The sequence below is a fragment of the Chaetodon trifascialis genome, chromosome 10 (genome assembly GCF_039877785.1).
Source record: "Chaetodon trifascialis isolate fChaTrf1 chromosome 10, fChaTrf1.hap1, whole genome shotgun sequence".
Classification (NCBI taxonomy): domain Eukaryota; kingdom Metazoa; phylum Chordata; class Actinopteri; order Chaetodontiformes; family Chaetodontidae; genus Chaetodon; species Chaetodon trifascialis.
The window spans coordinates 13,984,281-14,012,242 of record NC_092065.1 but is presented as its reverse complement, the minus strand read 5'-3'; the positions used below and the strand labels follow the sequence as shown (position 1 = coordinate 14,012,242).

General features: G+C 42.3%; 1 protein-coding gene across 1 annotated transcript in view; it reads right to left on the bottom strand.

Moving 5' to 3' along the window:
• sema3d (sema domain, immunoglobulin domain (Ig), short basic domain, secreted, (semaphorin) 3D) overlaps positions 1–22,920 on the bottom strand; it is a 31,236-nt gene extending 8,316 nt beyond the window's left edge. Inside the window, exons 1-15 of the mRNA XM_070973196.1 lie at positions 22,512–22,920; positions 14,827–15,084; positions 10,958–11,118; positions 8,881–8,943; positions 8,622–8,741; positions 8,441–8,534; positions 7,840–7,968; positions 5,778–5,914; positions 3,797–3,911; positions 3,468–3,537; positions 3,224–3,368; positions 2,480–2,702; positions 2,017–2,105; positions 1,693–1,734; positions 822–979 (exon numbers count right to left, since the gene is read on the bottom strand). Of these exons, the coding sequence (XP_070829297.1) occupies positions 822–979; positions 1,693–1,734; positions 2,017–2,105; positions 2,480–2,702; positions 3,224–3,368; positions 3,468–3,537; positions 3,797–3,911; positions 5,778–5,914; positions 7,840–7,968; positions 8,441–8,534; positions 8,622–8,741; positions 8,881–8,943; positions 10,958–11,118; positions 14,827–15,034 (1,754 nt within the window). The 5' untranslated portion in view covers positions 15,035–15,084; positions 22,512–22,920. The remainder of the gene's footprint in view (positions 1–821; positions 980–1,692; positions 1,735–2,016; positions 2,106–2,479; positions 2,703–3,223; positions 3,369–3,467; positions 3,538–3,796; positions 3,912–5,777; positions 5,915–7,839; positions 7,969–8,440; positions 8,535–8,621; positions 8,742–8,880; positions 8,944–10,957; positions 11,119–14,826; positions 15,085–22,511) is intronic.
• Between the last annotated feature and the right edge of the window lie 5,042 nt (positions 22,921–27,962).

Here is a 27,962-nt window from a genome sequence, read left to right as displayed (position 1 = left end):
GTCAGCCCTGTGTGATAGCCTGTACTCACTGACACTGTGAAGATCAGCTTTCAAGGAGCCCTGGAGACCAAAAGCAGGGCCTCCACTAGTCCATAAACCATAATAGCATCCCCACTGGCCAATAATCTGGCAGTGTGACCTCTAACTGTAGGGTATAGATTCTGTAAAGCCTTGATACGTGCAAGCAAGGGCAAAAACAAAAAAGAAACAAACACATATTGTATGCACACATGCTTTTGCAAATCAAGGACTAAACTCCAGAGGTGTGGAATGACAGTAATATTAATCAGCTGAGGAACAGCATCTCTAATCAATGCCTCAAATGGGCTAACACCCTCTGGCATGGAAAAATGCTGAAGAGGACAAGAGAACTGAAAAAGGAAACTCTGGGACACACACACACACACACACACACACACACACACACACGAGAAGTAAGGCAACAAAGGGTCAACGCAGTTGAAAGCAACACATATTTGCATGTTTATTGCTGTAAATCATGCTCTGCCACATCAAAATATTTTCAAATGGCACTATGGCATCATTGTGCACCAGCTCACACCTGAGAGGAAATACATTTAAAAGTGAATTTAAAGTAGCACCTTTTTTAATTTGCAATGTGAGTTTTGTGCTCACTCATGTAGATGAAGTGCGTCCATGTGTGTTTACAAATGGTTACACCTTTAATTTTGTCCTTTGAGTGTGCAGACTGTGACTTGACCTTTGACAGTTTTCCATTTTTACCATGAATGTACGCAGCTGCAGGCTCTGTTTTGGATAATGCCACAGAATGGCTGCAACTCAGTAAATTTCTATCATACCTCTTGGATGCAGGGATGTATCGTGAGCATGTGTGTCCATCCCAGGCACAGTATGGGTCTCGTGCCAGGCAGCATTCAGCACAGGCTTGGCCATATAAGTGACATCTGCTGAGTGAAACCTGGGCTATTCCTTCTCTTGAACCCACGTAGAGCTGTTGCTACAATGAAACGCACACCACACTCTGCTTTAGGGAGGGTAGACATGCAGATCAATTTCAAGTTCAAGTTTATTATCTGTACAGGAAATCCATTTGGTTAGAAGTGCAAAAAAATACACACAGAAAGATTTTTTTTCCCTTATACATATCATCATCATATCTTCATCAAAATTTCCCCAGGGTGTGAATTAAGGTCAAGAATAACTATGGGTGAAGATGTTATCGCGATAAGACTCATTTAAAATGTCCAAACCTTAAACAGACATTTGAAACAAACCACAGGGATTTAAGGACTTCTCACTTTGAGGAATTTTTACAAATGTGACTCAAAGGATCTGCTTGCTTGCTCTGACTCGTCTTAAGTTAGAGAGATTCCTAAACAGAGCTTCAAAACCCCCGGTGAAAGCACTAGGTCAAACGCTGCTGGAGATTAATGGAAGCTGTGATTGGGGTTGAAGTGTCTACTGACACCCCTGACCCTAAGATAATGAGGCAGAAGGGGGAGAGAGAGCTATGAGAAAATGGGGAAGACTAAAGAGAGACAGGAAAATTGAATACATGAATGAAATGGGGATAGAAAACAATATGTCTTGTGCCACGTGAGGCATTATGCACACGACTGAATGCGTGTGACACAAATGAAGGCAGAGAGGAGAGAAGACATGCAGAAATAATGTGGGAAGAGTGTGGAAATAACGTGGATCAGGCCAAACCTGTTTTGAAGACAACTCCAGGCTGAGGATGGGAGTGGGATCCTGCAAAAAGTAAAACAAACAAACTTCACCAGCTTCAACACATCAATAAACATTAATTTTTGTTTGAATAAAGACAACAGATGACTTTGTTGATTTATAGCTTGGAAAAGTTTGTACAACAGAGGCTTGATGAATATTTCACTGTTTGATGAGTCAACTGTCCCACTGAGGATGACTACAGAACAGTTGGCATCGTCTATCAAAGTGCAACGCTCCCAGCGAATGAATGTGTGCGTGCTTGTGTTTCAGTATTTATGTGTATAGATGTGCGGAGCAAAAAACCTGGAAAACTTGAAGTTCTTCGAGCACTACTTCCTCCGTTGACCAGTTCTCTTGAGTGATGCTCACCACCTTCAGAATTGAGCCGGCATCTGCGACAGGGAGTGATGGAATAAATCGAGCGAGCCACACACACATGTATTTTTCATTCAGAAGTGAATAATGTAAACTTGCTAGGTTTGAGCACTGTATTCTTTTCGCAGCCAACGAAAGTGAGTACCTCTACTCACACCCACCTCTAAAGCACTAGCAAATAACAAACACAGAAAACAATGGACCAAGAATTTCTGTGGGTCATTTCTGAGACCTAAGTCTGGATGCAGGCTCTAAGTGCAACCTTACATTTATTAATTTTCCCAAAGTTAGACCATACAGCATCAGCAAAACTATTTAAGGCTGAGGACAACAGTTAATCATCTAGTGCCCTCTGCTGGGTAAATACAGAACTTCAAGGCACATGTCTCACCTGTTCCCAGGAACATGACATCATATTGTCCATCCTCTGCAAGAACTCTGTCCACCACAATCTGAGTCAGTGTGTAGTCCACTCGGACGCGTGTGAACACAGGTCGGCCAGTCAGAGGATAGACTGAGCGATACATTAGAGGGTGGAATCGAATAAAACTGATGACTTCATCCGGGAAGTCTTTGGTGGTCTTGATCCTTGCGTCATATGTCTTGCTGGGACACTGAAGGACAAATAAAAAGTGTTGATCTTGTGCCAAATTTCACAATGGCAAGATAACTCAACTCCCTGAGTGTGTTATTTTTCCCATGTCTGCTGTTCCGCTCTTAAAGTTTACTGGTGCATGTCTCCCTCTGCTGGTCAAATAAAAATCAGCAGCAGGCAAAGCACATCTGGAACATCTGCTGCCCTTTTTCTACACTATAGCTCAAACACAGCACTCACTCAGCTGTACACCTGAAGCATGCACCATATTCCTGCTTCTCTCCCTTGATTACGTTTTTTAAACAAAATGAAACAAGAATCTGATTAACATGTCGAGCGACCTCATCAAAGCCAAGGTTATGTCATACATCATGGGCTGCATGTGCACATGCGATGTGTGCACACCCTACAGCATCTTGAACATTTCACCCTTGAATCCACCAAGGCACTCTTTTAAATTAGGCCATGTTTATTATTTTGTAATTAGCAAGGATGCTGAGGATTTTATTCATCTGTTTCTCTCTTCAGTGGGCAACGCACCGTTCCAGGACGGGGATACGGTACCCTCCCCTCGTATTCAACCCATCTATGGTCCGGCCCCTCCTTGTGGGCGTAGGGTCCGTTAAAAGCTGCCCTTATGTCTGCCATGCTGTACACACACACTGCTGAGCCACGGAAAATGGAGCTGAGGGGAAAGTGGAAACAAGAGACCAGATTAAGGCTAGGGAAAAAAAGGAGAGACCACAGGTGGTTTTGATGATGGTGTGATGAAGAATGAACTTACCTAGAGGTGGTGAAGACTGCGTACACTATGGGGTTTTTGTCATCTCTGGTAGGGAGCAGAAAGATGTCCTCTATAAGAGAGGAGGAAAAAAACATAAAGGTTATTTCTTTTTACTACCGTTATCTGCACATAAATATTTTGCTGCAGCTCCATCTTATTTATATGAACCAGCAACTACAATCGAATATGGACTACTGCTACCATTGTGCCACTGCTGGTGTAATTGTAAAATGAATCCCTGTCTGAAGTGCAATCCGAAGGTAGTGTCTGGAAGATAAAACTCAGTTTATTGGCCTACATTTTCACTTTTTATTCTGCCAGTCACTTACGGAGCTCATCAAAGTGTGTGTCCACTCCATTGGGGCCGGGGATGGAACACACAAGTCTGGCTTTGAGGAAGGTGGTCCATTTATTGGTCAGACTCCTCAGCCCACCCACGTCATTCTGAAACACAACCACATACACAACAAAACCACAGTCAGCACAGCGCAGCTCTCCAACACAGCTAAAGGACGACCACAATTAATAACACACAGTGTGCTTAACCACAATCCAACTGCAATTGATCTAGTGGACTTACACGCAGACACGGCACATAGCATCGCAGTCTGACTCAGATTTCCTGCACTAATTAAACAGGTGAACCACATGCCTCTAGTATGGATCTGCTTATTTAACCGACACAAAGAAGACCTTCTTTGTTAGTATAATGACAGTCAGGAGTAATTGAAAAGGGAGAGGAAAGAGAGTACAACAGCGAGAGAAGCGGGGAAAACATCATGGAGAAACAAATGGAAGTGCAGCTTGTGAGAAGAAAAATCAAATGAAGCTGCTGACTGATAATGCAGGTTTCATCTTAGCATATGAATTGCTGTTTTAAGTAGCAACCTTTGATTGCACTATGATGAGAGCATTCAAGTGCACTTCTTCATAACGCGTAGAAAACTTAAAAGAACCTCCCCATTAAACTGGGCCTGTGCACTATCTAAGTGATACAGAAAAGGCTCAACACACACAAAAACGCACTTGTGTTTAAGAGACGACAACAAGAAAAAAAATGTAAGCACTTAATGAGGACGTTTCACAGTGGTGATAATCTTCAAAGAGGATTGAAGTGAAGTGCCCTCATTCCTTTTACACACAGGCAAAAAAAGGGCACTTACAGATAATGGAAGTGAAAAACACAAAGAGCAAGAGAGAGTTAGCTGTAAGAAAAAGAGAGGGCTGTAATCCAGAGGAATCTCCTTCCAGTCTGCCTTACAGCTTACTCCCAAGTCATAAATACACTGAAAGCTTTTCTCAAAGAATGTAGCAATAGACCTTCAAATGCTAATAGCACACTGCTGTGTGGGCTAGTCCCATTGGGAATGACTGATGACACACTGTAAGTCATAAAAAAGGTCCCCAGTCTTGAATCTAACATGATCCTGTCCTCAGTCAGCTGGGCAGGGCTGTCCAAGCTCACGGCTCGTCTGACACGTTGTCAAATAAAACTTAATGGCCATTGAAACATGACAGATTTCTCAAATGTCATAGCATCTCACATTTAAACAAAGAGAATGCTTATATTGTCAAAATTATAGGGTTTAGGTATGACTTTGAAGTGTGACAATGTGCTTCCAACAAAAGACCATTGAATGATGACTGGCCCTTTTTCCAGTCAAGGCTGAATGCTCTCACTGCATTGGACGCAAGCATCTGCCAAATAAACATAATCTCATGTAATGTAATGTAATGGTGCCACACGTGCAAGCTCTCACGAAAATGAAATCTCCCCAAAGCCAAAATATGTCCCTGAGATTTGACTGGTACCGCCACGAAATATTCTTTCCTTACACTTTTAATAAAGCCAATGAGATGCCATAAAGGTCTTTCAGCTACATCAACCTTTGTGACAATGTAAGCAGCAGCACTATGACTGCCCTGTCAGCAGCGCACAAAGGGGCTAAGACTATGATTTACTGCTCCTGACAGACTCCTTCAGATGGCTACAAAAGAAGAATGAATCAGGAAGGCCTCCTCCCGGGGGACATAAAACACCTCTGCAGTGTCCGACACAGAGATCTTTATCTGATCAGATCGTTGTAGGAGCTACGACTTCCCCACACACTGTAAGAGGTCTTGTGCCAGCAGGTTGCATCCACTTTAATTCAACCACTGAAGCACCATTTCTCTCATTACAAGTACCTGAGTTGGGGTGTTCATTCTTCCACCCTCCTCTTTCTCCCCACTCATCTGCCATACCCTCCCCTCCCCTCCATGCCTCTGTACAGATCCCGCTTTCCACACCTCTCTTCTATAATATCTCACCTTGCACACACGAGCCACTCGGGACACGATGCTCTTGTCGTTGCCTTCCCACGACACCTCACGGAAGAAAAAGTATATCTTATCATCATCGGGATTGTAGGTGTCTGCAATGGGATGAGCAGATATAAACCTGGCCTCTGAAGACACAGAGAGGAAAAGAGAGAGTGTTAAAATAAGTCAGGTAATGGCTTTGCCATGCCCTGCAGCCCTGAGGTGGCATTAACACTGCACACAGCACATGTTTATTTACAGTCTCGATCTGTTTTTACAGAAATGTCTGATTTACTACCATTTCTATTTAGTAAGCTAAAGTGTGGGGCTGTACATAACTCTTCGACTTGCTGTCCAGCTTGATTCATGGACTAATAAACACTGATTGCCAGAATATTTAGGCTAGTTTAAAAGCAGTTCTGTTTACTTTTCTATGATTTTCAGCCTGTCTGGCAGAATCTGTTATGCAGCAGTGAGGCACAGAGATCATCCTTTAGCTGGAACACAAAGGCTTAAATATCTACCCTAATCATGTTTGAAACAGTATACATATCCTGAATTGAAAGCAATGCCATGTACATATTTCATTACAACTAAAAGTCCTGCATTCAAAACCTTTCTAAAAGCAGGATTAATTGATTCTTGGCCAGCAGAACAAGCTGTAAACACAACATTGACATAGAACCACATTGTTAAGTTGAACATGTTCAGAGCGTTTCCCACATCAAGCAGACACAGAGTAACATTAGCATTCATTTAGAGTTTTTTCTCTGGAAGCACAATGGATGTAAGGCCAAGAGTCATTCTCTGTCTTGCTCTGTTTCGGTCTTAATGGCAACAAAGGAAAAATCTGGCTTGTTATCCACAAAATGTTCCATTATGTTCGCCAGCTAGTTGCTAACTTTGTCATCAATTAAAGCTGCTGAAAGTGAACCAATACAAATAAATAAATAAGGAGGTTAAATATGTTAAAACACTCTGTAGAGCTGAGGTTTGGCTGATAATCAGTCACTTATATAAACAACTAGTTAATTGTGAATATATGCTTATATAATATATAATACAATACTTAAAAAAATGTGATTTTACAAATATCAAAACTATCAAAGGGCTTCTGCACTCATCTCATGTGACATCAGAAAAACAAATGCTAAGAACTGTGAGTAATTGCTTTTCTCACGAAGCTGAAAAGTGTGACAAGGTGGTGGTAGAACAAGGACAATAAAAACTATATGTGATGCAGGAAATAGAGGAGAGACTGTTAACAGCATGTTGCCACCGGTGTCCTGATTAAAGGGGGAACTTGTCCAAAGGCTTAAGTGTTGCACTGACATTACATCAACATTATCTCAACCCCTAGATGCCAAGCCAACCACCAGAGGGTGATTCCCCAACTGGAACAGCTTAATGTATGCCTGCTAACACACTCAACAGAAGGTCATTGTTAGTCCTGCGGCACTGGAGAGATGTTCCACAGGCTCGCAGGAACAGAAACACTGCAAGAAATCATGTGCTCTCTCTCTCCGCCTGCCCTACGCCAACACATGCTGTATACACACACTGAGACAGAGAGAGAGGGGGACATAATTACTCCAAACATCTCTGACTGCATGGTTGTGAAATGTGGAGACCATGTGTAAGGATTTAGGTCCTGGTGACAACTGCTGATACACGACAACCCATCAGTGGCTGTAAAACACTGGAGACTGGAGATGTATACAGAGGGAGGAGACTCCCTCCTCAGTGATGACTGTGCATGCTGGTGTGTGTGTGTGTGAGTGTATGTGTGTGTGTGTGTGTGGCTATGCGGCTGTGTGACTAAGACCGTGAACTTTGTGGCACACTGTAAATTCCCCTGTAGGTGTGGTCCCTGTTCAGCTATGGCATTCATATAAAAGTTCCAGCTAAATGAATAAGTGGGCTGTTTCCTCTGCATTGGAATGCCAATAACCATCCTGAGGGCACAGGGAGGCTCTTTGTGTCTGCAGAGGCTGGAAGTTTGGGGGAAAAGCAATGACAAGTTTTGAGTGCATTCGACATGTAACGTGGATATGCGCAAGCACGTGTGTACCATTGATCCAGTAGTCTTCGGAGATGTCTGTGCGTATGTAGTGCTGGTCAGGTGGAGGGCCAAGGGAGCGTGTGAATGTTGTGTCTTTGCCCAGGAAGTCGGAAGATGTGCCCGCATACAGGTACTGATCTGGACCAATTATAGGGACGAGTCAATTAATCATGACCAAAAAGTCAAATAACATTTACAGTTTAATACAATACATACAGCATTAAAACATATCATAAAACAGATCCTTTGGCTTTTACCATTTCATTGGCTTACCTCAGTGAACCCATGTATAACAACACAGACTGAGAAAGAGTTCAAGATCACACATATGCAAGAGAGATAAGGACCCAAAACACTTGTTGTTTACAATTCTCTGCCAAGTAACTTTGTTTTTGAGTCAGAAATGCCTGCTTGTGTCTTTCTTGACCAATATAATTTGCAGAAAAGTGCTCAGAAAGCAGATACATGAATACAGATTCACTCAAACAACCGAGTAGAGAACTGAAACATAATTTATTCGTGGGTAAGTGGTGTTGTGCAACTATAAAATTCTGGTGAATGAGAAGGCAGACAGAGGACTGCCAGAGTTTTGTGTGGTGGCTCATCTTACCTGAGAGGACTGAGGTAAAGGGCTGCATGGGGTCAAAAGGACATTTCAATCTGCCAGACTCCACTGTGCTAGACAGCAATTGGAACACACCATCCTGAGGACAAGAAGGAAGATAATATTACACTTTCAAAAATTCAACTCCTGAACTCACAAATTATTCCTGCACTCATATCTACTTTACCTCTCTGCGGCCAGTGGTTTCAATGAAAGCACAGTGAGGGTGGAAGGCTCCTGTCCCGCAGGCATAGACATGTGTTCGATTGTAGTTGTGGAGGACCCTGACAAAGTTAGCACACTCCAGCTAGGACCAGCAGGGACAGAGAAGGGTCAGGGATGAACTATTATAGTCTGATTGAATAGGTAACACACAATATACAAAAAAATCAAAAAAGGGTCTTTGATTTTTTTGTCATGACATACTTTCTTTAGAAGTTACTTACATTTGCAATTTTGCCTGCCAGTTTGCACATTTCGATGCGGTCCCGGGAAGCAGGCCAGTAAATCTAATGAAATAATAATAATAGAAACATTTTGAATCTCCTAATGCAGCATGTGAGCCTTTCACTTTAGATCATAAAACCATCCTCATACAGTTATTTTCATTCAAATGCTTCTATAATTCAAGTTTTTTAGAAGTCAGTAAAATAACAATATAATGTGTTCAAGCTGCAATAATGCAGCAGCCAGACTCACAATATCTGAGAGGAGAGAGTCTAATACTCACGTTTTAGCATCTCTACACTGCCTACTTGTGCATTTAAGGTAGAATATGCTGTAAAATGTTTTGTATTACTTTAAAGGGTACCATCTAGTAAGCTCATGATCCTCTAAATTGATAGGAGCAAAAGTGCAGCCCAAGATCCTCCAGAAGGTCCTTTTTTAGTGGCTGTTAGGCCATCAGGGCCCCTCAACTCTGGAATAACTACAGGAGAAGTTCTGGCAAGCCACCCCTTGACTTTATCAAATCATTTCTTTAAGACACAATATTTTGCTTTTCCAGTAATTTTTGTAGATTCCTGCATCCACCTGGAGACTTACACAGTTTACTTTCTGCTGTGCTTTGTCCAGTCTCCTCCTCGCCTCCCTCCGCAACATCTTAGGATTATTTGATCTCATTTATAGAATAATTAACAGCTCCAGGTGCTGGTACGCGAGAGCAATGGACCTTTAACATCCAGGTCCCTTCAATGTACCCCACCATGTTCGCACATGTGTTATAACAGGCTTATGTGCTTAGCGTGTTACCTCCCCTAAATCCTACCAAGGAGAGCCATCGCCAGTCTTATTCATGGGTCGACAGAGCCTCAATACGCATACAAACACAGTGGCACAAATATCAAACATCTCATGATTCCAAATCATCGCATGCCGCTGAGGAATTCATACAGAAAACCAGCGTTACAACGTGATCTGTTGACTAACTGGCGTGTGGCCTGAGTAAGGGCTTAAACTGGTTATGAAACGTTGAATATAGAATGATCAGTGGCCTAGTTTTACCACAGCATATGGGGATATTTAAGGACTGTAGCAAAAAGTTTACAACAGAGCAGCTATCAGCTGAAAATCAAGGTAGGAACAACTGGAATGCTTTTCAGCTGAATATCTGGTTGTGTTTTGGTGCCCGAGGGTCCCTTTCCAGGTATGCCTCTTCCATGCCTCTTGATAAACACCACGTTGTGTCTCTAGACCCTATTCGCTGCTCAGGACTGGTCCCAAAAGGCAGAGAGAATTAATCTTTTGATGCATATCTCTCCAGCATCAGTATCAATGACCAGAGAGGCAACAGAAAGGCAACACTTTGAGAGCAAGACTAAGAGTTAAAACAACCAGATAAAAATCAAATAAACACACTGTCGTCCAAGTTGCGGATCAACCTCAGCTGCGTAAACACACCCTCACATCTCCAAACTTTAACATATGGCATCCGTCCAAATGCATACGTGTGTTTGTGTATAGATGTGTGCGTGTGTGTGTGTGTGTGTGTGTGTGCGCATGCCCTCCAACATGATGACCCTAACCTCACCAGACAGACAGTTTCAGACTGCTGTTGACTCAAAGGTGAGCCCTCCTCTAAAACAATATGAAAAAAAAAATACCTGACATCACCCCACTTAATGGCACGACAGGTATAAGTGTGATGAGTTGTAACCAAATGACTCTCTCTATAATGCTGCTCACAGCAAAAAAAACAGAGGTTATTAGGACGTCTCAAGTGACTTAAAGCATGAGTTTGCACGTCTGGGGATTGGGCCGGTTATTGTGTGTGGAGGAGATACTCCATCTCCTGTTCTGACTTGAATTTCTTCCAGCACTATCCTTCTGTCAGAGGGTGTGGGGACTCTTACACTTCAACATCTACCTAAACAACCTCTCAAGTATAATAAATGGCCTGAATAGATACAAAACTAAAACCTGCAGTTCATTTATTGCAATAAACTCATTCTTGGATTTGTTTTTCCATTTTATATTCTTCTGTCCTGCACATTCCCACTCTGTGCTCTTCACAGCATAGTGTACCTTTCTGGGGGCTCTGGCCAGATTGTCAGGGTCAAGCAGGTAGATGTGATCCCTGGCTCCCAACAGAAGACGACCTCTCTCCTCATCCAACAGCAGCGAGTGGGAGTGGAGACCATCCGAAGGGCCTAAAAACAGAGATACACTGCCGGCTTGCAGCAGTTCTGGCCCAGACAGAGTGATACAGACATAGAGACAAACAAAGAGATTATTCCCAGCATATATAGCATTGAATTACAGTACATTTTAAAAATTGTATCAGCAGGATTACGCTGCCAAGTTTAACTTCTTCTCTGCAGCTCACTCATGACGAAATCCCCTAAACAAGCACTGGGTTTCCTTTTCTACAGAAGAACGTGTCTTGGCTTGAGTTGGAACTGCTTAATCCTCTGTGGTTCAACACCTTAGCCACACATGCTGATAAAGAGGAGATACAGTTGCACAGAAGTCAACCGCTTGTTACTTCAGTGGATGCATTATGGGAGATCTTTATCAGGGTATTTCCATGACGACTTCATTAATTGTATCTCTCAGTTTAAAGGCAGCTATTTAAAAAGAGATGAGAGGAGGTTATTTATTTTAAAACTACCCGTCTCTCTACCGGTCCTTTCCTGACTAGACCTCCTTTTCAGATGAACATCTTCATAAACATGAGCTGTGGCTGGAGTATATGCCTGTTCTGGGTAATATGAGATTACCATGATTAGAAGCAGGTGGATTACTTGTCGCTCACCCATTAGATGATGGTATGGTTTGCTGTTGACTTACAGATAATTTATAGTTGTTGCACTTTGATGACACTGTATATAAAGAGTGAAAATACACTGCATTCTGCCTGTTTCCATTAGTATCGGTTGGTCTTTGTACTCCCAGTTTCCAAGGTTCGTGTCTGGGAGCTGAATACTGACTAAATTCTCAGCTCAGCGCTGTGTCCTTGATGTCTTTGATTTGAGGAAATCTCTTCTATCACTAGGCTCTTTTCAGTCTGCCAGTATAGCAACATGCCTTGAATAAACACAGGCTCAATGCGGAGGAGTCCTGTGGGAGTCACTCTGAAAGGATTGACATTGTGATTACCCTCTTGGTGTGAAGGATTGGAGAGGTTACCAACCCTCAATATTTGAACTTCTGGGACCCCTCCACACCACGCAATCCTGCTTAATACCTCCTCCTATACACAAGCTCACACACACGGCACAGCACCCCCACATGCTCATATCTCTCAACCCTACACACACATCATGCCCCAAGCAGACTAAACCTTCCAGAGAGATTAGGCCTGCTAGCCCTTGGCTAACACTAATCTGTTCTGTAAACACACAACACTATGAGCCCATTGAAACAGCCTGCTTAGCTGTTGCTGCTTGGCAAAGCGCTCTACACCTTTCTCCAAAGAAGAGAGCTCTCAAACCCCTGAACAACTCTTGATTAGCTCTGCTGCTGGAGCTCAGAGGCGCTCTCATCCTCACATTTATTTGAGTAAGACATCCCCATGTCACTGTGCTCGCTTGCTGCTGACAAGTTCAGGCTCTGCTGATAGGCCAGATTTAAGCTCTCTATAATACTACAATATCTGCTGTTATAGACAAGCAGACCACCCAACAATGGATGAGTGAAGTCATGCTTAAATTGCTTAGATTAGATAAATTGCATATAAATCTGCCACATGTGCTGGGACAAGTCACATCATTTAAGCATGAATTAGAACGGTATTCATGAGAAGTAACCTACTGATCACTGTACTTAAGCCAGCTGAGGTGAGGTCACTGTTTTCATGTTGCATTATCACAGCCTCGGTCTGCCATTAATATACAGTATAGGATGTTCTGCCCATGGTATCAAAATACACAGAGTAACGTCATAACAAGTATCAAATATTCAAAACATAATGTTGATAAAGACCTACTAAAGATAAGCTCACAGAACACTCTGATTTAATTCACTGAAATGCTGTTACTGAGTGAATTTGTTCAGTAAATTGCAGTACGGTATTGAGCCTGTTTACATGTAGAAGGAAAACATCCAATAAATTGTTCTCTCTACTATGCATGACTAATAAACTCTAGCTTTTGAGTAATACAGGCCACAAGACTATGAATACATGTGGTGTAACTTAGTCCTTTTGGTCACACATTAAGAACAAAGGCATAAAAACAATATGAATGTCCATCATATTAAAATATATTCTATCATGACCAGATGATTTTACTGTTCATCGGCAGAAGGCCACACTGCCTGTGTTGCGGCTCTGGATGAAACTTGAACTTGTGCCACGTGATGTGTTTTTGGAGTAGAAGGCAGTTGTTTTGGAGGTGTTCACTCAATCAGGGATGATTTCACTTTGATCGCTCGTTTCACCCCTCACTCACTGAAGCCTTGCTTTCACAGGAGGGTGAAGCGACGTGATGTTTGAAGAGTGATCAGCGCTGGGTGGTGTTGCTTTTGAAGCGTGTGCGCTGATGAGATGATGACAAGTTGTGTGCATGATGGGTGCACTGGGTTGGGGGTGATTTTGCTTTTGATAGATTCTTCTTTGCTTCAGTCACTCAGCCTGAGAGAGCCAAACATGTACATTGTTCTTCTGCTGTTAATCCGAGATCCAAAGGAAACCACTGCATAGTCAGATGGCCGTTCTCTTGAATGAACAGTTTAATCAGCTGTGCTCGTAGCCAAAGCCAAGAGACACACCCTGATAGAGTATCAAAAAAGCTGCTTCAGATATATGGCCCCATTAAAATGCAATCATCTATGAAATGATGAACTTCTTTATTTCATCATCTGGTAGGTTTGGAACAAACATGAAGTGGGACAAACTGTACAGCCTAACTGCTAAGTAAACACTGTCCCTAGCAATCATTATTCCTGCAGCTACTTACATATATTTATGTTGGACACTCAGGACATACATGTGTATCTATTTCCAGCCATACTGGGTTTTAGTAGCCTTTAACCAGAAAAGAGCCTTTGGAGGTTGAAGGCAGAGTGAGTTTACTTTTAGGTCACAGTCGGGATTCGATTTTATGGAGCAAGACTGAAGTTCATTTGTGTGGTTTCTTGTTGCTGATACATAGCGTGAGGGATGGAGACTTTGAAGTAAAGTTTGCACTGGGGTTTAGAATGGGTTTTAAAGGGAGCAATAATTTAGCTTTCCCCCAGTGGCACAAAGCAAACAGACTCAGTTGACGCGAAACTAAACACATGGACAGAGTGCACATTGCCGGGACCAGCTAATATACACACAACAGATTGAATGACAGTCTATAATGGACCGAGAGCATCAACAAGTCCTGCATGTGAATAAGACATGTAGGACTGGGCTGAAGCAGCACTGTATTTTATTAAAACACGTTTATATATTAAGAATACATGACATGTGACAAACTTATTATGAAGTGGGCTAATGGATCGGTAGCTGAGTCTTAAATCTCTTGTTCTACTTTACAGTGATGTTTCAAAGGTCATTTACTTTAACAGTGCAACTGAGTCTACTAATCTCTCTTTTCACTTTTCCTTTGGGCCGTGTAAGACAAGTGTAAGTGTTACAGAGAAAGACAGACAAAGCTAGACGTGTGCTCGACATGCACACTGAATGGCTGAAACACAACCAGACAAAAATGGGTGAAAAATTCAAGGGAATTATAGGCATGAGTGAGCATACATCCCTTTAACTATAACTCCAGTTACATACAAGTGCACAGATGAAGGTCGATGGCATGAGATAAAATATCCCAAATTACTTCAAATTACCCAAACTTTATTTTGCTCTCAGGCTGCCCTGCACATACTGTAGTAATATGACATTATTAAAGCAAATGTACACATATAACAACAATAAAAATTAAGAGACAAATCAACAATATTTCAGTTCTTACCTCTGTGGCTGAGTTTGACCCTGGGGACACTTTGTTTGATGCTTGCTCCAAAAGGGAGGGTGGCCAACAACATCAATCCCACTAATGGGACTCCTGGATGGTATAGTACCTTAATCCTCTTCCCTTTGCCGCCATAATTACTGCCAGACATGCAGAGTGGAGCGCCTCCTTCATCCAGACTCTGATTTACAGAGCCCTCTGTCTTCATGGTGAGTGAAGTGGTCTTGTTCCGTTTTCACTCGGTCCTTTTCTGAAACCCTTAAGGGAGACCAGAGAAAAGAGTGAAGCTAGGGAGGAGCAATCATAAGTGTCTGTGTGTGTGTGTGTGTGTGTGTGTGTGTGTGTGTGTGTGTGTGTGTGTGTGTGTGTGTGTGTGTGTGTGTGTGTGTGTGTGTGTGTGTGTGTGTGTGTGTGTGTGTGCGGTCTCCTCTAACTGCATGCAGAATATGTACACAGGTTTCTGTTGTGACTATTCAGCTGTTTCACCATGGAGCCCTACAGGCATGTCCCCTCTCTTTACCCGTCCTACATCAGCTGTTGCCCGTCACTGGCTTTCCTTTTGTGTCGCCTTTAAATCTGTTTGTCCACAACAAAGGTCAGGCTAACAAAACAGTTGCATTCTACTATCTTTCACTCCACATGCCTCTTTCAATTTCCCTCCATCCTCTTTTGACTTGGATAACTCATTTAATTCTTTAGCTAAATGATACTTGCAAATAGTTTTAGCATTGGCTGATGAGCCTGTCAGCTCCTCCTTTATGTCCTGTAAAAAAATGGTCCATGTCCTGTCTAGGACTTCACAGTGCATTAAAGAGGCCTGTGGCACAGACACTGGTTCACACTCAATAAAGTGCATCGAATGAGTGAACAGTCATGGGAACATTCACTGGCTTTTCTGTTACTAATAAGCAAGGAGAACTTGAGCGATGTGCACTAATTGAACACGGGACAAAGTGAAGTGACTGTGGCATGAACTGGACTTTATTTTTGGTTATGGTCAGCAGGGAACAGATGTGACAAATTTCAGTCCCAGTCAATTTGGCAAAGATCTAACTGGGATTGAAAAGTTGTCCTTTTAAGTAAATTTGTGGTTTAGAGTTAGTGGCAGACTTTATTCTTCTCGCTCATCCTCGTTTTGAATAGCACCTTCTTCCAAACACGAATATGTGATCATCAGAGGACACAGGATGTGTTGTGGGGCATGCAACTGCCAGTTTTTATCTGTTCTTTGGTGACTGAGAGACGCCTTTATAAATGATTAGATAACAAGTAGTGCTTGAACAACTCCTAATCAGGGATTATATAATAATAATAATAATAATAATACATGTTATTTGAAAGCACCTTTCAGGACACCCAAGGTTGCTGTACAGAAAATATACAAACAGTGATATAAAATACAAGATAAAAACAAGATACAATCAATAGAGACGGGGGACTGTGTGAAGCAGTTTATAGAGAGTAGGCAAAGTATATGTTCACAACAATACCTAAAAACCACAAAAGCTAGATACAAATGCAAAGAACCAATAGCCGGTGATTTATAGGTAATAAATCTAATTAACTATTCCTGATTTGGTCTGAATCAGGAACTAATCAGCACAATTACATGCATATTAGCAATATGCTTGTGCCACCTCAAGAAACATGTTGCATCATACCGTTACTCAGAATGCACCATTACCTCATGATAATCTTATTACAGCATCGCCCTACACACCTGCCAACTGATTACTAACAGTGTTTTTAAACCTGCATTCCTGCACATTCCTCTACCGCCGAGCTACTAATTAACCAGACAATCGATGAGGAAATTAATGAATGTATCAAAAGAATGCCTCCCCCTTCGACCTTATTGCTACATCTCTCTCATTACTTTCCTTCCACCCCCATGTCAGATAACACACATCAACCTGTCCTGCGACAACATAAACAATGTCAGCCTAGATTAATAGATCCAATGTGCCACACACGCTCACACTTGCATATCTCAAATACTGAAACCGAGCATGTTGCTTCCAGTTGAAGCAATTGCACTTATAGACATGAAAAGACACAATCGGTGTTTGAGAGAAATACTGTGCCTGTAGCGGCTAGAAAATTCTAGAAGATGACATTCTGAGCACATACATTCACTCCTGTCTACGCACACAGATTTGGACTGCATGACAAAATGTAAATTGCCAGACTGCCAGACAAATACAAGCTGTAAAAGTAACATTCATGTCACCTCATTTATTTTCCCTGTCCAGTTTTGTCATCTGGTGTTTGAAACTTGAGCTCATCACTAAGAATCAGGGCAGAGTGGCACCCATTCAAGCGCCCTGCTGCTTTAAACTGCAGAGGATTAGACCCAGATAAACAGCCTGCCGTTTATCTAAGATGACAAATTGAGGCACCTTCACACCTTCAGGGTTAGAAATACAGATATAGAGCTGTGTGTGTGATGGATGGCTAATCAGCAATGAGAGTGAGACAGCGAGCAGGTTTAAATCCATGCACTCTCTGAGCCACAGTGATAGTGCTGGTGGGGGGGTTCATCCTCCCCACGGTATGTTCAGGGAAGCAGTGACACGAATTCACCCATGTGAGTAGCACCCAAGTAATGTATCTCTCTGAACTGCTTGAGTGCCCACATCTATCAGCAGGTTGGTGCAGCTCCCCTCCAGAAGACTACAGCACAAACAAAGGAGTAAACTCAAGTGTTACAAAAGGAGCATTAAAATCTCTCCATGTGTTGAGAAAAGGATGACAAGGGGGAATCGTGATATGTGTAACCAGTGAGTCAATGATTTGGAAAGAGTGAATACTAGAGATAAAGGAAAAAGAGGGAGAGAGAGGTGAGAAGGAGAAGAAACAGACAGCTTGTGCCACGTGGGTTAAGCTAACACCCCTGTTTCCTGGCGGCCATAGTCCCTGTTGTCTTTGGCAGCATGACCAGCACACGGTGCAGGGGGTGATGGGAAACAATCCTGATGGTGATGGTGACAGATTTAAAGAAAGCAGCCAATATGGTGCTTCTGGCTTTGGATTTCAGCCCAACATATAGCACCTTATGGATGTCAACTCCTCAAATGTAACATCTTTGGACTCAACGTCAAACAAATGCAGCGTATTTACGTGGCATAAAACAACAATTCAGCAGCAGCTATCAATTAACCACAATCAAAAATCTTGAAATATAAGAAATCTAAAGCAGTTGAAGTGTTAAAAGACACAATATTCCCTGTAGAGGTTGTCAGCAACATGAGGAAGGAGCAGATGGTGAAGAAGTGCTCTGGCCATGGGCATTCTCACACAGAGACCACCCCTAATGAGGCATTTAGCAACACCCAGGTGCCCTGCAGAGTACACTATTATCAAACCCTTCCATCTCCATGGGACAGAGTGCATTAGCACGGCTATTTGTCTTTATTCCCTGACCACAGGCACTGACCTGGCAGAACAACATAGGTAATTGTTTCTAGCTCTCAAGACATTAGTTGTTTTTCTTGGCAACAGTCAATCATCTTTTTTTCAACTGAGCAAGCATGTAACTCCCCCGTGAGTCTGTGTGAGTCCATGTCTCAGTGCAGGACAGCCACCAGGCCACACTGTTTGTGTTTTCACTAAACACAAACTATAAAGCATGTAAAAGGAGCATTAAATTTTAAAGTTCTTCTGTTGGCTATAACTCCAGTTATAGATGGCAGTAAAGAAGAAACACAACATGACTCATTTTCTTTATGTCTTGGCACTGTAATACAGGATATATTTTTAAAGAAAGGGTCATTTATTTCACTTTCCATAACAAGCTAAAAGACTTCTGGAAACAAAGTAAAATAGCACTGTCAGCTCTGTGTCCAAAGGCTACTAATAAACAATGGTAATATTGATCTGAAGGGTCCAACATCTACAGAATATGTTCTACCTTCTGTCTAAACTATTTTGCCTTAACATTACACACACTTAGTGCAGATCTCACTGTGGGAAAAGAAACAAGAATAGGAAAGTAAATAAATATGAAACAGGTGATCCCATACTATCATACTAAAGCTTATTGGCAACCCTGATAGCATCACTTCCTCATTTTTTCTGTAATTTCTTTACTCGGGTCATAAAGTAAACATCAAGGCAGCAAGCTGTGATTCATTTTACATTTTAAACACAAACATAACTCCACCTTATCGGAGTGAAACACCAAATCTATCCGCACAGCATGGGTGTATCTCTTGGGAAATTACATATCATTCCAAAAAATGAGTGCAAAATAAATTGCCAAGATAACTCCTTACGCACACAATTTAATCATGCAAACATGGTGATAGAGATAGAGATGGGCTTTGAAGTTGAAAACGCTGCAGTAAATTACCCCTAAATAATGAATAAATGTATAGTACAGAACATCTTAGGCAAGGATATCTAATGCCTCTCTGTGCACTAGAACAGGGATCATTTGATCCCTTGCCATTAGGAAAGCCTGTATTTCCTCCTATTTTCCTGCTTTGCCTTCTAATAAACCCTATAAATCAGAAATCCACAGGCTGTCTGATTACTGAGAGCACCTCTCACATAACTAAACAGCAGAGGAGCACTGACAGTTAACTCCACTGCCCTATTAAAAGAGTTTATATGAGGATTAACACATTAACAACGCCACATTAAAAATGACAGGCATCTCATGACAATCACATTATGGAATTCCTTCTGTTTTGGAAGTGAGGAGCATGTCTATGGGGAAAAGCCAAAGGAGATGGGGGGAAATTCCAACCCTGAGGTCCTGTCTGTCCACATTTTGTCCTTCCCTAAGCTGTTATCTGAAAACACTGGTAAGAGAATACTCCGGCCAACTGCTGGTATGGTAACCAAATACACCAAAGACACATAATGGTGCTTGTGCTGCCTTTGTTAAAGACGGTTTATGTTTAATGTTATGTTATATGTTTAATCCTCCGATCTTTGCTGGTGAAAGACGGAGCCCACACCTCCTCTACTCAACTATATAAAAATGGAACAGTGCCAGCTCAGGTCTGCTATCACACCAAGGAATGGAAAGGCGGGAGAGTGGATGTGAGAAGTGATACTGGATCTGTGGTTTGACTCTTTTCAATAGGGAGGATGGAAACGGAAAAACAACAAGTGGAAACAAAGTCGAGTGGCTATTCAAAACAGAGAAGCAACCATGTAACTGAGCCAGCGGCATATAGATAAACATGGGTTTGTTGATAAGGACAACAAAACAAGTAACTCTACACATGCTGAACAGGGCATGACCTGGGCGGGCGTGCAACTCTGAATGTGTATGAGAGCCTGCATGTGTGAACATATGTGTGTGTAAGCCAATACCATCCTGAGGTAGGCAGATGGGAGCAATAAGGCATGAAAACTGACAGTTGGAAGTGCTCTCTCTTGCCTCCTGATGGCCTGAGGACACAGAGGAACACCCGTGCATGCTATGCAACAACTCCTCTCAAGAGCATGTAAGTCTTCTACAAATGTGGGACACTATTGTTCCTTCTAAGTTCTGGGGAGGTTTTTGTTACGCGGTTAGCTCTGCACCGGCTCCAGTTTAATACAGGCAGAGGAAACACAGAGCTGCAGGGCAGGCAAACCCAGCCGGGCTGTCTGTCTGCAAGTCATTGGCACCTAGCCGTTGTAGACTCTCTAAACACACTAACTGCAGCAAAGGTGCCTTAGCTGTTTTGTCTGTCTGCAATGAAGAATTCTGGAAACACGACCATATAAGGTTATGCTAGTGTGTAGCATGGCGACAAGTATGTTTTAATAACACTTTCCACCCAAAACCTGTTGAGTTTTGAGAAAGCACTCTTTCAGTTTTTAGATTTCATCACCGTCCAGGAAAAAGCCTCAGCATGAACTGCATGACGTTGTCACACAGCGCAGGAATGATGCTGTAGGCCATTCAAAACACAGCTGAATATTGATGCTGTGATTTCTAGGGTAATGTTGGATCAGTCCAGACACGCCATACAGAACAGGAGCGAGTCAAAGCGCCAGGGAGGCTCAAGGTTAGCACAGCACGGCCTTGAATCGATTGATGTAGGGAACAAAGGAACTCATACATCTGCCAAAACCTTTCAGTTAGTTTCACATTGTAACTTATTATCAAATCCACCTTCCCAAATATACCACAGCATTCAAAGAAATGAGATTAGGACACAGTTCATATGCAAAGCATGTTGTCGCATTTCAAAATTCCCCCCGAAGTCCTCAGAGCTCACAAGTATAGATGACTTCAGCAGCAGTCCTCAGCCTGCCCCATCTCCAGTCGAGTGAGCCTGTAACTGCCTGTGTATACAGCAGTCTGCATTAATGCCTCACAGACACCGCCTCAGTGACGTAACAACTGGACAGTGTTTAAAGGAGAAAATCAGACACGATTCTCCGACTAGTGTTTCTGTGGCCCGAAGCAGGAATCACTTATATACCTCATTCACAGTGATCGAAAGTCCCGAAACACTGCCAGAGAAATCAATATCCACACAACTCCCATCTCTCTGCCTCTCCTCTTTGCCTCTCTCACAACACCCTCTCAACCCAGAGCTCGTTGTAGGGAGTTAGATAAACCTTTAGAGGCGCAGTGAGTGGAGAGCAGGTCCTTGAGACTGTTAGATACACAGGCAGAGGAAGGATGGCTAAATAACTACACCACTAAACCCATGGGACTGTTTTTTCCCCTTTATGCCGCGCAGTAAAGCAACAGAAATAGGCCTACATACACTGCAGTGAGCTCCGGAAGCAAGCCGGGTTCACTGCAGTATGTTTGATGTGCTGCAGATCTGCAAAGTGAATCAGGGATCAGGGAAAATGCCTTGGCTGTTTAAGTGCACCTGGTCACGTTCAGTTTGAGAGCATTCGGAGCCTCACACTCGCCCCCCTCCTCAAAATACTCTCAAACACATTTGGTTTCCCAACACTCTGCCACTCAACCAAGTAACTACAGTATACACATCTGTATCTCTGTAGCTCTATATATCTCTGAGTAAAATAAAACATTACTGCACTGTGAGACATTGATTTAAAGGTTTTAAATTCAGAGGTTTTAAATGGATTAATATCGCATTAATGTTATTTTATTCATTTAAACACTATCAATGCACAGTTAAGAAAAAACATCACAGCTGATGAACAGCAAGATCCACAAAGAGTCATGAGTTTTACAATCGCAGTAATCTGAAGAAAAAAAAAAAAAAAAAAACCTCCCTGCCACTTCTGGACTGGTAACATTTTAGAATCATAAAATCCTGTAAGAGTCCATTGCATCATGTCAAAAGTTAGTTGGCACCATGGTTGAAAAAGAAGCTCTTCAGATTTTCTAAAACGCTGACAATTTTGGAGAAGCAGTTAAAATCCTGGTTTGGGAAGGCAGAACTTGAAGTTGGAGAAGTGGCTGAAGACACAAAGTATCAAAAACTGTGTAAATCTGAACAACAAATTCTAATAAATACACAAAGCCACACGACCAAATGTACAAACTGTAACGTGTCGAAAACATTCAGTAATTTAAGAAAAATTCGGACTGATAACATCAAGTAACTTCGGTTACTTAGTATAATGCAACAGATTGGAAACAATGGCCGAGTAAATACCAAGAACTAAACAGCACAGGAATTTGAACTCCACACAGTCTTGCTGGTTTTAACTGCACAGGACTTACATTATCGATATTTCCTGTTTCACCTTACCTGCGCACTCAACTCGTCTCCTCTCACAGGCGACGCATGGCCAAGGTGCGGACAGCCGCGTCGCTCTCCTTAATTGCCTGACGCGCAGAGAAAAGTGAGCGAAAGTATCGCGCTACCTCTTCCCGTCCTAAAAAAAACACAAATGGATGGGTCGAATATTTCCCCCAAATATGTCCACTCCCCTTAATTGTAGTTAAGCGCAAACTATCGCTCTTGAACTCCTGGTGCACTCTCTCTCTCTCTCTCTCTCTCTCTCTCTCTCTCTCTCTCTCTCTCTCTCTCTCTGTGTGTGTGTGTGTGTGTGTGTGTGTGTGTGTGTGTGTGTGTGTGTGTGTGTGTGTGTGTGTTGGATGGCTGGTTTCTCTGTGGCAGCTCGCCCCGGCAAACTCCCAATTATCCTGCTGCTGCTGCTGCTGGAGAGGAGGGGCCCTCAGCATCTGCACCGCTGCCAGCCAGAACTGGGCTGGGACCGGTCACTACACATCCTCAGATTTTATCCAACCACGAGAGATGACACGCTTGTGCTTCTATCATTGTGTATTTTGTTTGACAGTGCTTACAACAGAAACAAATGCCAAAAGTAGAATTATACGGATACTCTATAGAATATGCATATAGGTTTTCCAGTAAACTTGTTTACAAATGGATTCTGGGACAGATGTTCTGCAGTGCTCCTCCAGGCGATTGATGAAAAGTACGAAGAAAGTGCCCGCTGGGGGATTTTCAAAAACCTGGCAACCCAAAATTTGTGTTATTTGCTTATACCTGATCTACAAAGCATTAGTAAATGATGTGAATAAAGGCCTTAATTACAACATATAACTCTTAAACAAAGAGTTATTAGAAAGTGGTACTGAAGCATAACAGGAATGTGACAGATAAAATGCAATGAGCTGATTTATTTGGAAGCAGCCACAGACATGGGATAAGAAGAAGAATATCAGACTATTATAGGGTGGAGTGATAAATGACCTTGCATGACATATTTCCAGATAAATGGGAGTCACTCAGATGGATTTGATCATGGAAATGTGTGTCATGATAATCCTCTAATTGTCTAAGTCTGGGTTATGTGAGCATGCATGTCCAGCCAAGGTCGATGCTGATCATCTTTCTAAACCTGGTGTTTGCTCTTCTGGGATTCCCTCAGGCGCTGCCGGTGCAAGGAAAAAACAGCTGTATTTGGGTTCAGGCAGCATATCTTTCTGGGTGGGAGGCCTTGGCCATGTGTCTTTTAGCCAGGAGGGTGCAGTCCCAATGAGTTTGAAGTAAATGTTGATTTGTTTGGCACTGTCCTACATGTACACACAGACATGAGTCTGTCCAAATCCACACTTTCCTTTTTTTCTTTTAGCAGAAGCTGTGGAAGGGTCAGAGCCAAGTACACACAGAGGTCACGTTCAGCTGAGGTGATGGCTGTAATGCTGGACCCAGAAGAGAGTTGCTGGGTGTCCCACTCAGAAAGTGAAATGGGATATAAACATTTGTATTCGCATTTTGGTGGTAATTAACCTATTGCTGCTCCGGCTCTGGGTGTGTACTGGGTCCAAGAGGATAGGTTACAGGTTAACAGGTTAAAACAGTGTACTCCCTCTCCAGCAGGAGGTTCATTGTCAGGGTGTGCACTTCCTCAGGACAAGTCCCTCACACACACACACACACACACACACACACACACACACACACACACACACACACACACACACACACACAGACACACAGTAAAACCATTAGTGATGAGCTGCATTGATGACATAAACTGTGCATACTGTCCAGTGTCCATCCCATCCATGCCCATTCTCCTGAGAGCTGTTAAACATTGTGTGTGTGTGTGTGTGTGTGTGTGTGTGTGTGTGTGTGTGTGTGTGTGTGTGTGTGTGTGTGTGTGTGTGTGTGTGTGTGTGAGAGAGAGAGAGAGAGAGAGAGAGAGAGAGAGTACGCTCCTGTACTTGTATCACTATGAGGACCAAATTTCCAAACAAATAAAAGCAAAAACTGACAGTTGTCATTCCAGCACATGGACTAAGGGCCATAAGATATGCCTCAGAGACGCCCTACTACGCTTTTTGGGTTGTTCCCTTTCTTTCAGAGTGCTATATATCTTTTGTGAAGCATCTGGCAAGTTACAAAGCTAAAAGTCTATGACAAGGGAGTTATTCTGTCCTACACAAAACACACTCTGTTACTTATCTACGTCACACGTACACAGCACCACCTTCAGCATCGTGACCATCCTCCACCCATGTAACCCACTCACCTCGCTGCCTGCTGTTACAAAGACATGGAAGGTAACGTTCAGAACAAAGTAACAATTTCTTTGTTGTTGGCTGCTTTGACGGCCAGTACAAAAGTTGTTATCTAATCCACCATCTGAGGATGTCCAGACCCAGTCTTTATTTTTGATGGAAATGTAACAGAAACGTCCTCACAATGCCTGGAAAACTGTGTGTGCGCATTTCAAATTTACTCGGCCAGACTGCTTTGTCAACGAGGGCCAGTAACACCGCAAGCTCAAGGAGGGATCAGTACCAAGAGCTGTAAGTATCGTCACGTTTTATGTTCTCTTAGTGTTTATTTTGTTGGTTGGCCTGTTTAACTTGGTGCTAGCATGTTGTACAATTAATATGGCTACTCCCACAGACTGCGAGCAAAGTTTGACAAATTTTGTAATACTGGGTGACAGTTAAGACTAATTATGTAAATCCATCCATCCATCCATCCATCCATCCATTTTCTATGCCACTTATCCCTTTTGGGGTCACGGGGGGCTGGAGCCTATCCCAGCTGTCAATGGGTGAGAGGTGGGGTACACCCTGGACCGGTCGCCAGTCGATCACAGGGCAACATATATACACACATAATTATGTAAATATAAAGCCTAATTTGAGGCAAGTTAGTAAGAAGGACTGGAGCAGAAAGAAAGAAAGAAAGAAAGAAAGAAAGAAAGAAAGAAAGAAAGAAAGAAAGAAAGAAAGAAAGAAAGAAAGAATAAAAATAAAAGTATGAACCTGAAAATAGAGACTATGGCCTCTTTAATCAGGAGAAAAATGACAGGGAATGAGGGACAGAGATAGGCCACAAAGGTCAGTTTCCAACTGGAGGTGTTGCAGTTGCAGTTGGCTATTTTTTGTTTAAACTAAGTAAGAAACTATTTTCAGTAGATAGTTTAAGAGGATTTTGGCAAAGTTCCCAGAACGACTGCCAAGTTATTTAAAAATCAGAAGCAAACACCAACAGCAGAGATGACAGCCCAGCAAGTGGTCCATTCATCCAATTAGGGGCAGGATCAGTTAATCGAGGTCTGGATGGAAAAGGACAAAATTGTTGATCATCTATTGTTCTTCCTCCTTGAAGAGACATTTGTCCCCATCAAATGTCTGCTCAGCCATACAGCAAAGTGAGAAGTGTGGTTAAACTATGGTTACAATTCTGATTCTGATTTCTTTTTTTTTTCTTTTTTTTTCATTTCATTTTAGTGTTTTGCGGTTACAAAAATGGGATTTCACTTCAAAGTGAATTTTCGGTGTATACATAAAGAGAAAGTCTGTGAATGTATATGCAATGGCTTACACGACATACACACAAACACAAGCGCAAATATCATGCAATATTTGCTTTCTCCCCATGTGAACTACTTACACGGTGCCTAGCTTGTTTTGTGTTTTTTCTATCCATATCCCTTGATATATAGAGCATGAGTGAACAGAGAGGATTTGCAGTGCAAGGCATGATAAAGCAAACCAAAGAATAGCCCCTTAATCCCCAGTGATTTCTACAATGTTGTTATCCAGCTGATCCTCCATTAAGGAGGATCAACCATTCACTCTGGATGAGGTGGGAAGCTGCAGAAATGTGAGATCAGCAGTTAGTGGTTTTCAGAAGAGTATACGTCATGCATGGATGTGATTATTCTCTTTTAAATTGTAATGGTATTGCTGAAATGTAAATAGCAGAAGATCACGGACATTGGAGGAGGGAGAATATGTTATCTGAAGTCCTGGAGCAGCAGAAATATCTCTGCAAGGATGTGAAATCTCTCATTCAAAGGGATTAACTCTGAACAAAATGGACACACTTTCAGGAGTACATTATGTGTTTGGGATGTGTAAGTGGCCAATATATCATTTCACAGTGTTCGGTCCATATTCCCTGTCCCGTCGTCTTAAAGTTTGGTTAAAGCTCTTGGCAGCTGGTAAAACACTGAGCCTTAAGTTATAGTCTCCGGAAGGCTGAAACGCTCTGTGAAATGAGGTGGGAGAGCAGAACTTCTTATAAACTTGGGCACTAATGTTCCATTAGTTAATGTTCACATGCTTGTGGTATTCATGAGGGACAGGGCCCTGTTCACAATCACACAAACAGTGCATGTTAGTGCACAGAATGCAGCACAATCTGTGAGTAATTTCTAGCGGTAATCGTAAAGATCTCCAACGAGAGGGCAGTCAGCCAGGCCGGGTCACCCAGGGAGCTCCTACTCTACTTGGGATTCATACACACACACACACACACACACACACACACACACACACACACACACACACACAGGGCTCCAAGCTTTAGTGCCAATAGACTTGTACTGATTAACTTATCTTGATTACTCGAGCTGCCACCAGGCTCGTAGGGCTCTAAAACAACTGGAGCAAAGCTAATTATCAATGGTTGTTACTTATCGATGATTAGGGATAAGGATCATTAATTAGATCTCAACTAGACATGTCAACAAGCATGGAAGGACTTTTTGTATCCCCAGAAAATTGACTATACAAAAGAGCAGCAGGCTACAAATACGCACACACAAAAATAGATATATAGACAAGGATGTGATGTTGTGATGCATCTTATTTACTTGACTGTTTCCTGGTTATTTCCATATAAGTGACAAAGTCAATCAGATGGATCATTGGTTGGATCATACTTGTACATCTATATATCCCATGGGCAGATCCAGTGGTGGGGTCACAGCAGGGGCCTGTTTACGCTAAATATAGATATTTATGTAGATGAATATATGGAAAATTGCCCCTTTTCATCTAAATATGCCATTAGAGACAACATGAAGATATTCACTTTGTGTGCTATTGTTATCAGTTTTTATTGAACTAGGCTAAGGCTTCATGCTGTGGTCCCATCGTGTTTTCTGGCTAATGAATCTCAAATATAGTCATCTGCAAGCTTCTATTTGCACAAAAATATCCAGGCTACTTCAGTGTGATCAGACTTCTGTTACTCAATGCCAGTAGCACTTACACTGAGTCTAACTGGGGAAAGTTCAGAGTGTTTCTTTCAAAAGAGATCAAAAGCATGCTAGTTCTCCAAATGAATCAAGAACAGCTATCAATTTACTTTGGGTAGGGACATTTTAGGACTGGAAAGGGGTTAAAATGCAATAAATATGAAAATCTCTGTTTTTCTGAGGTACGCCATGTGCTTGAACAAGGCTCCATTTGCACA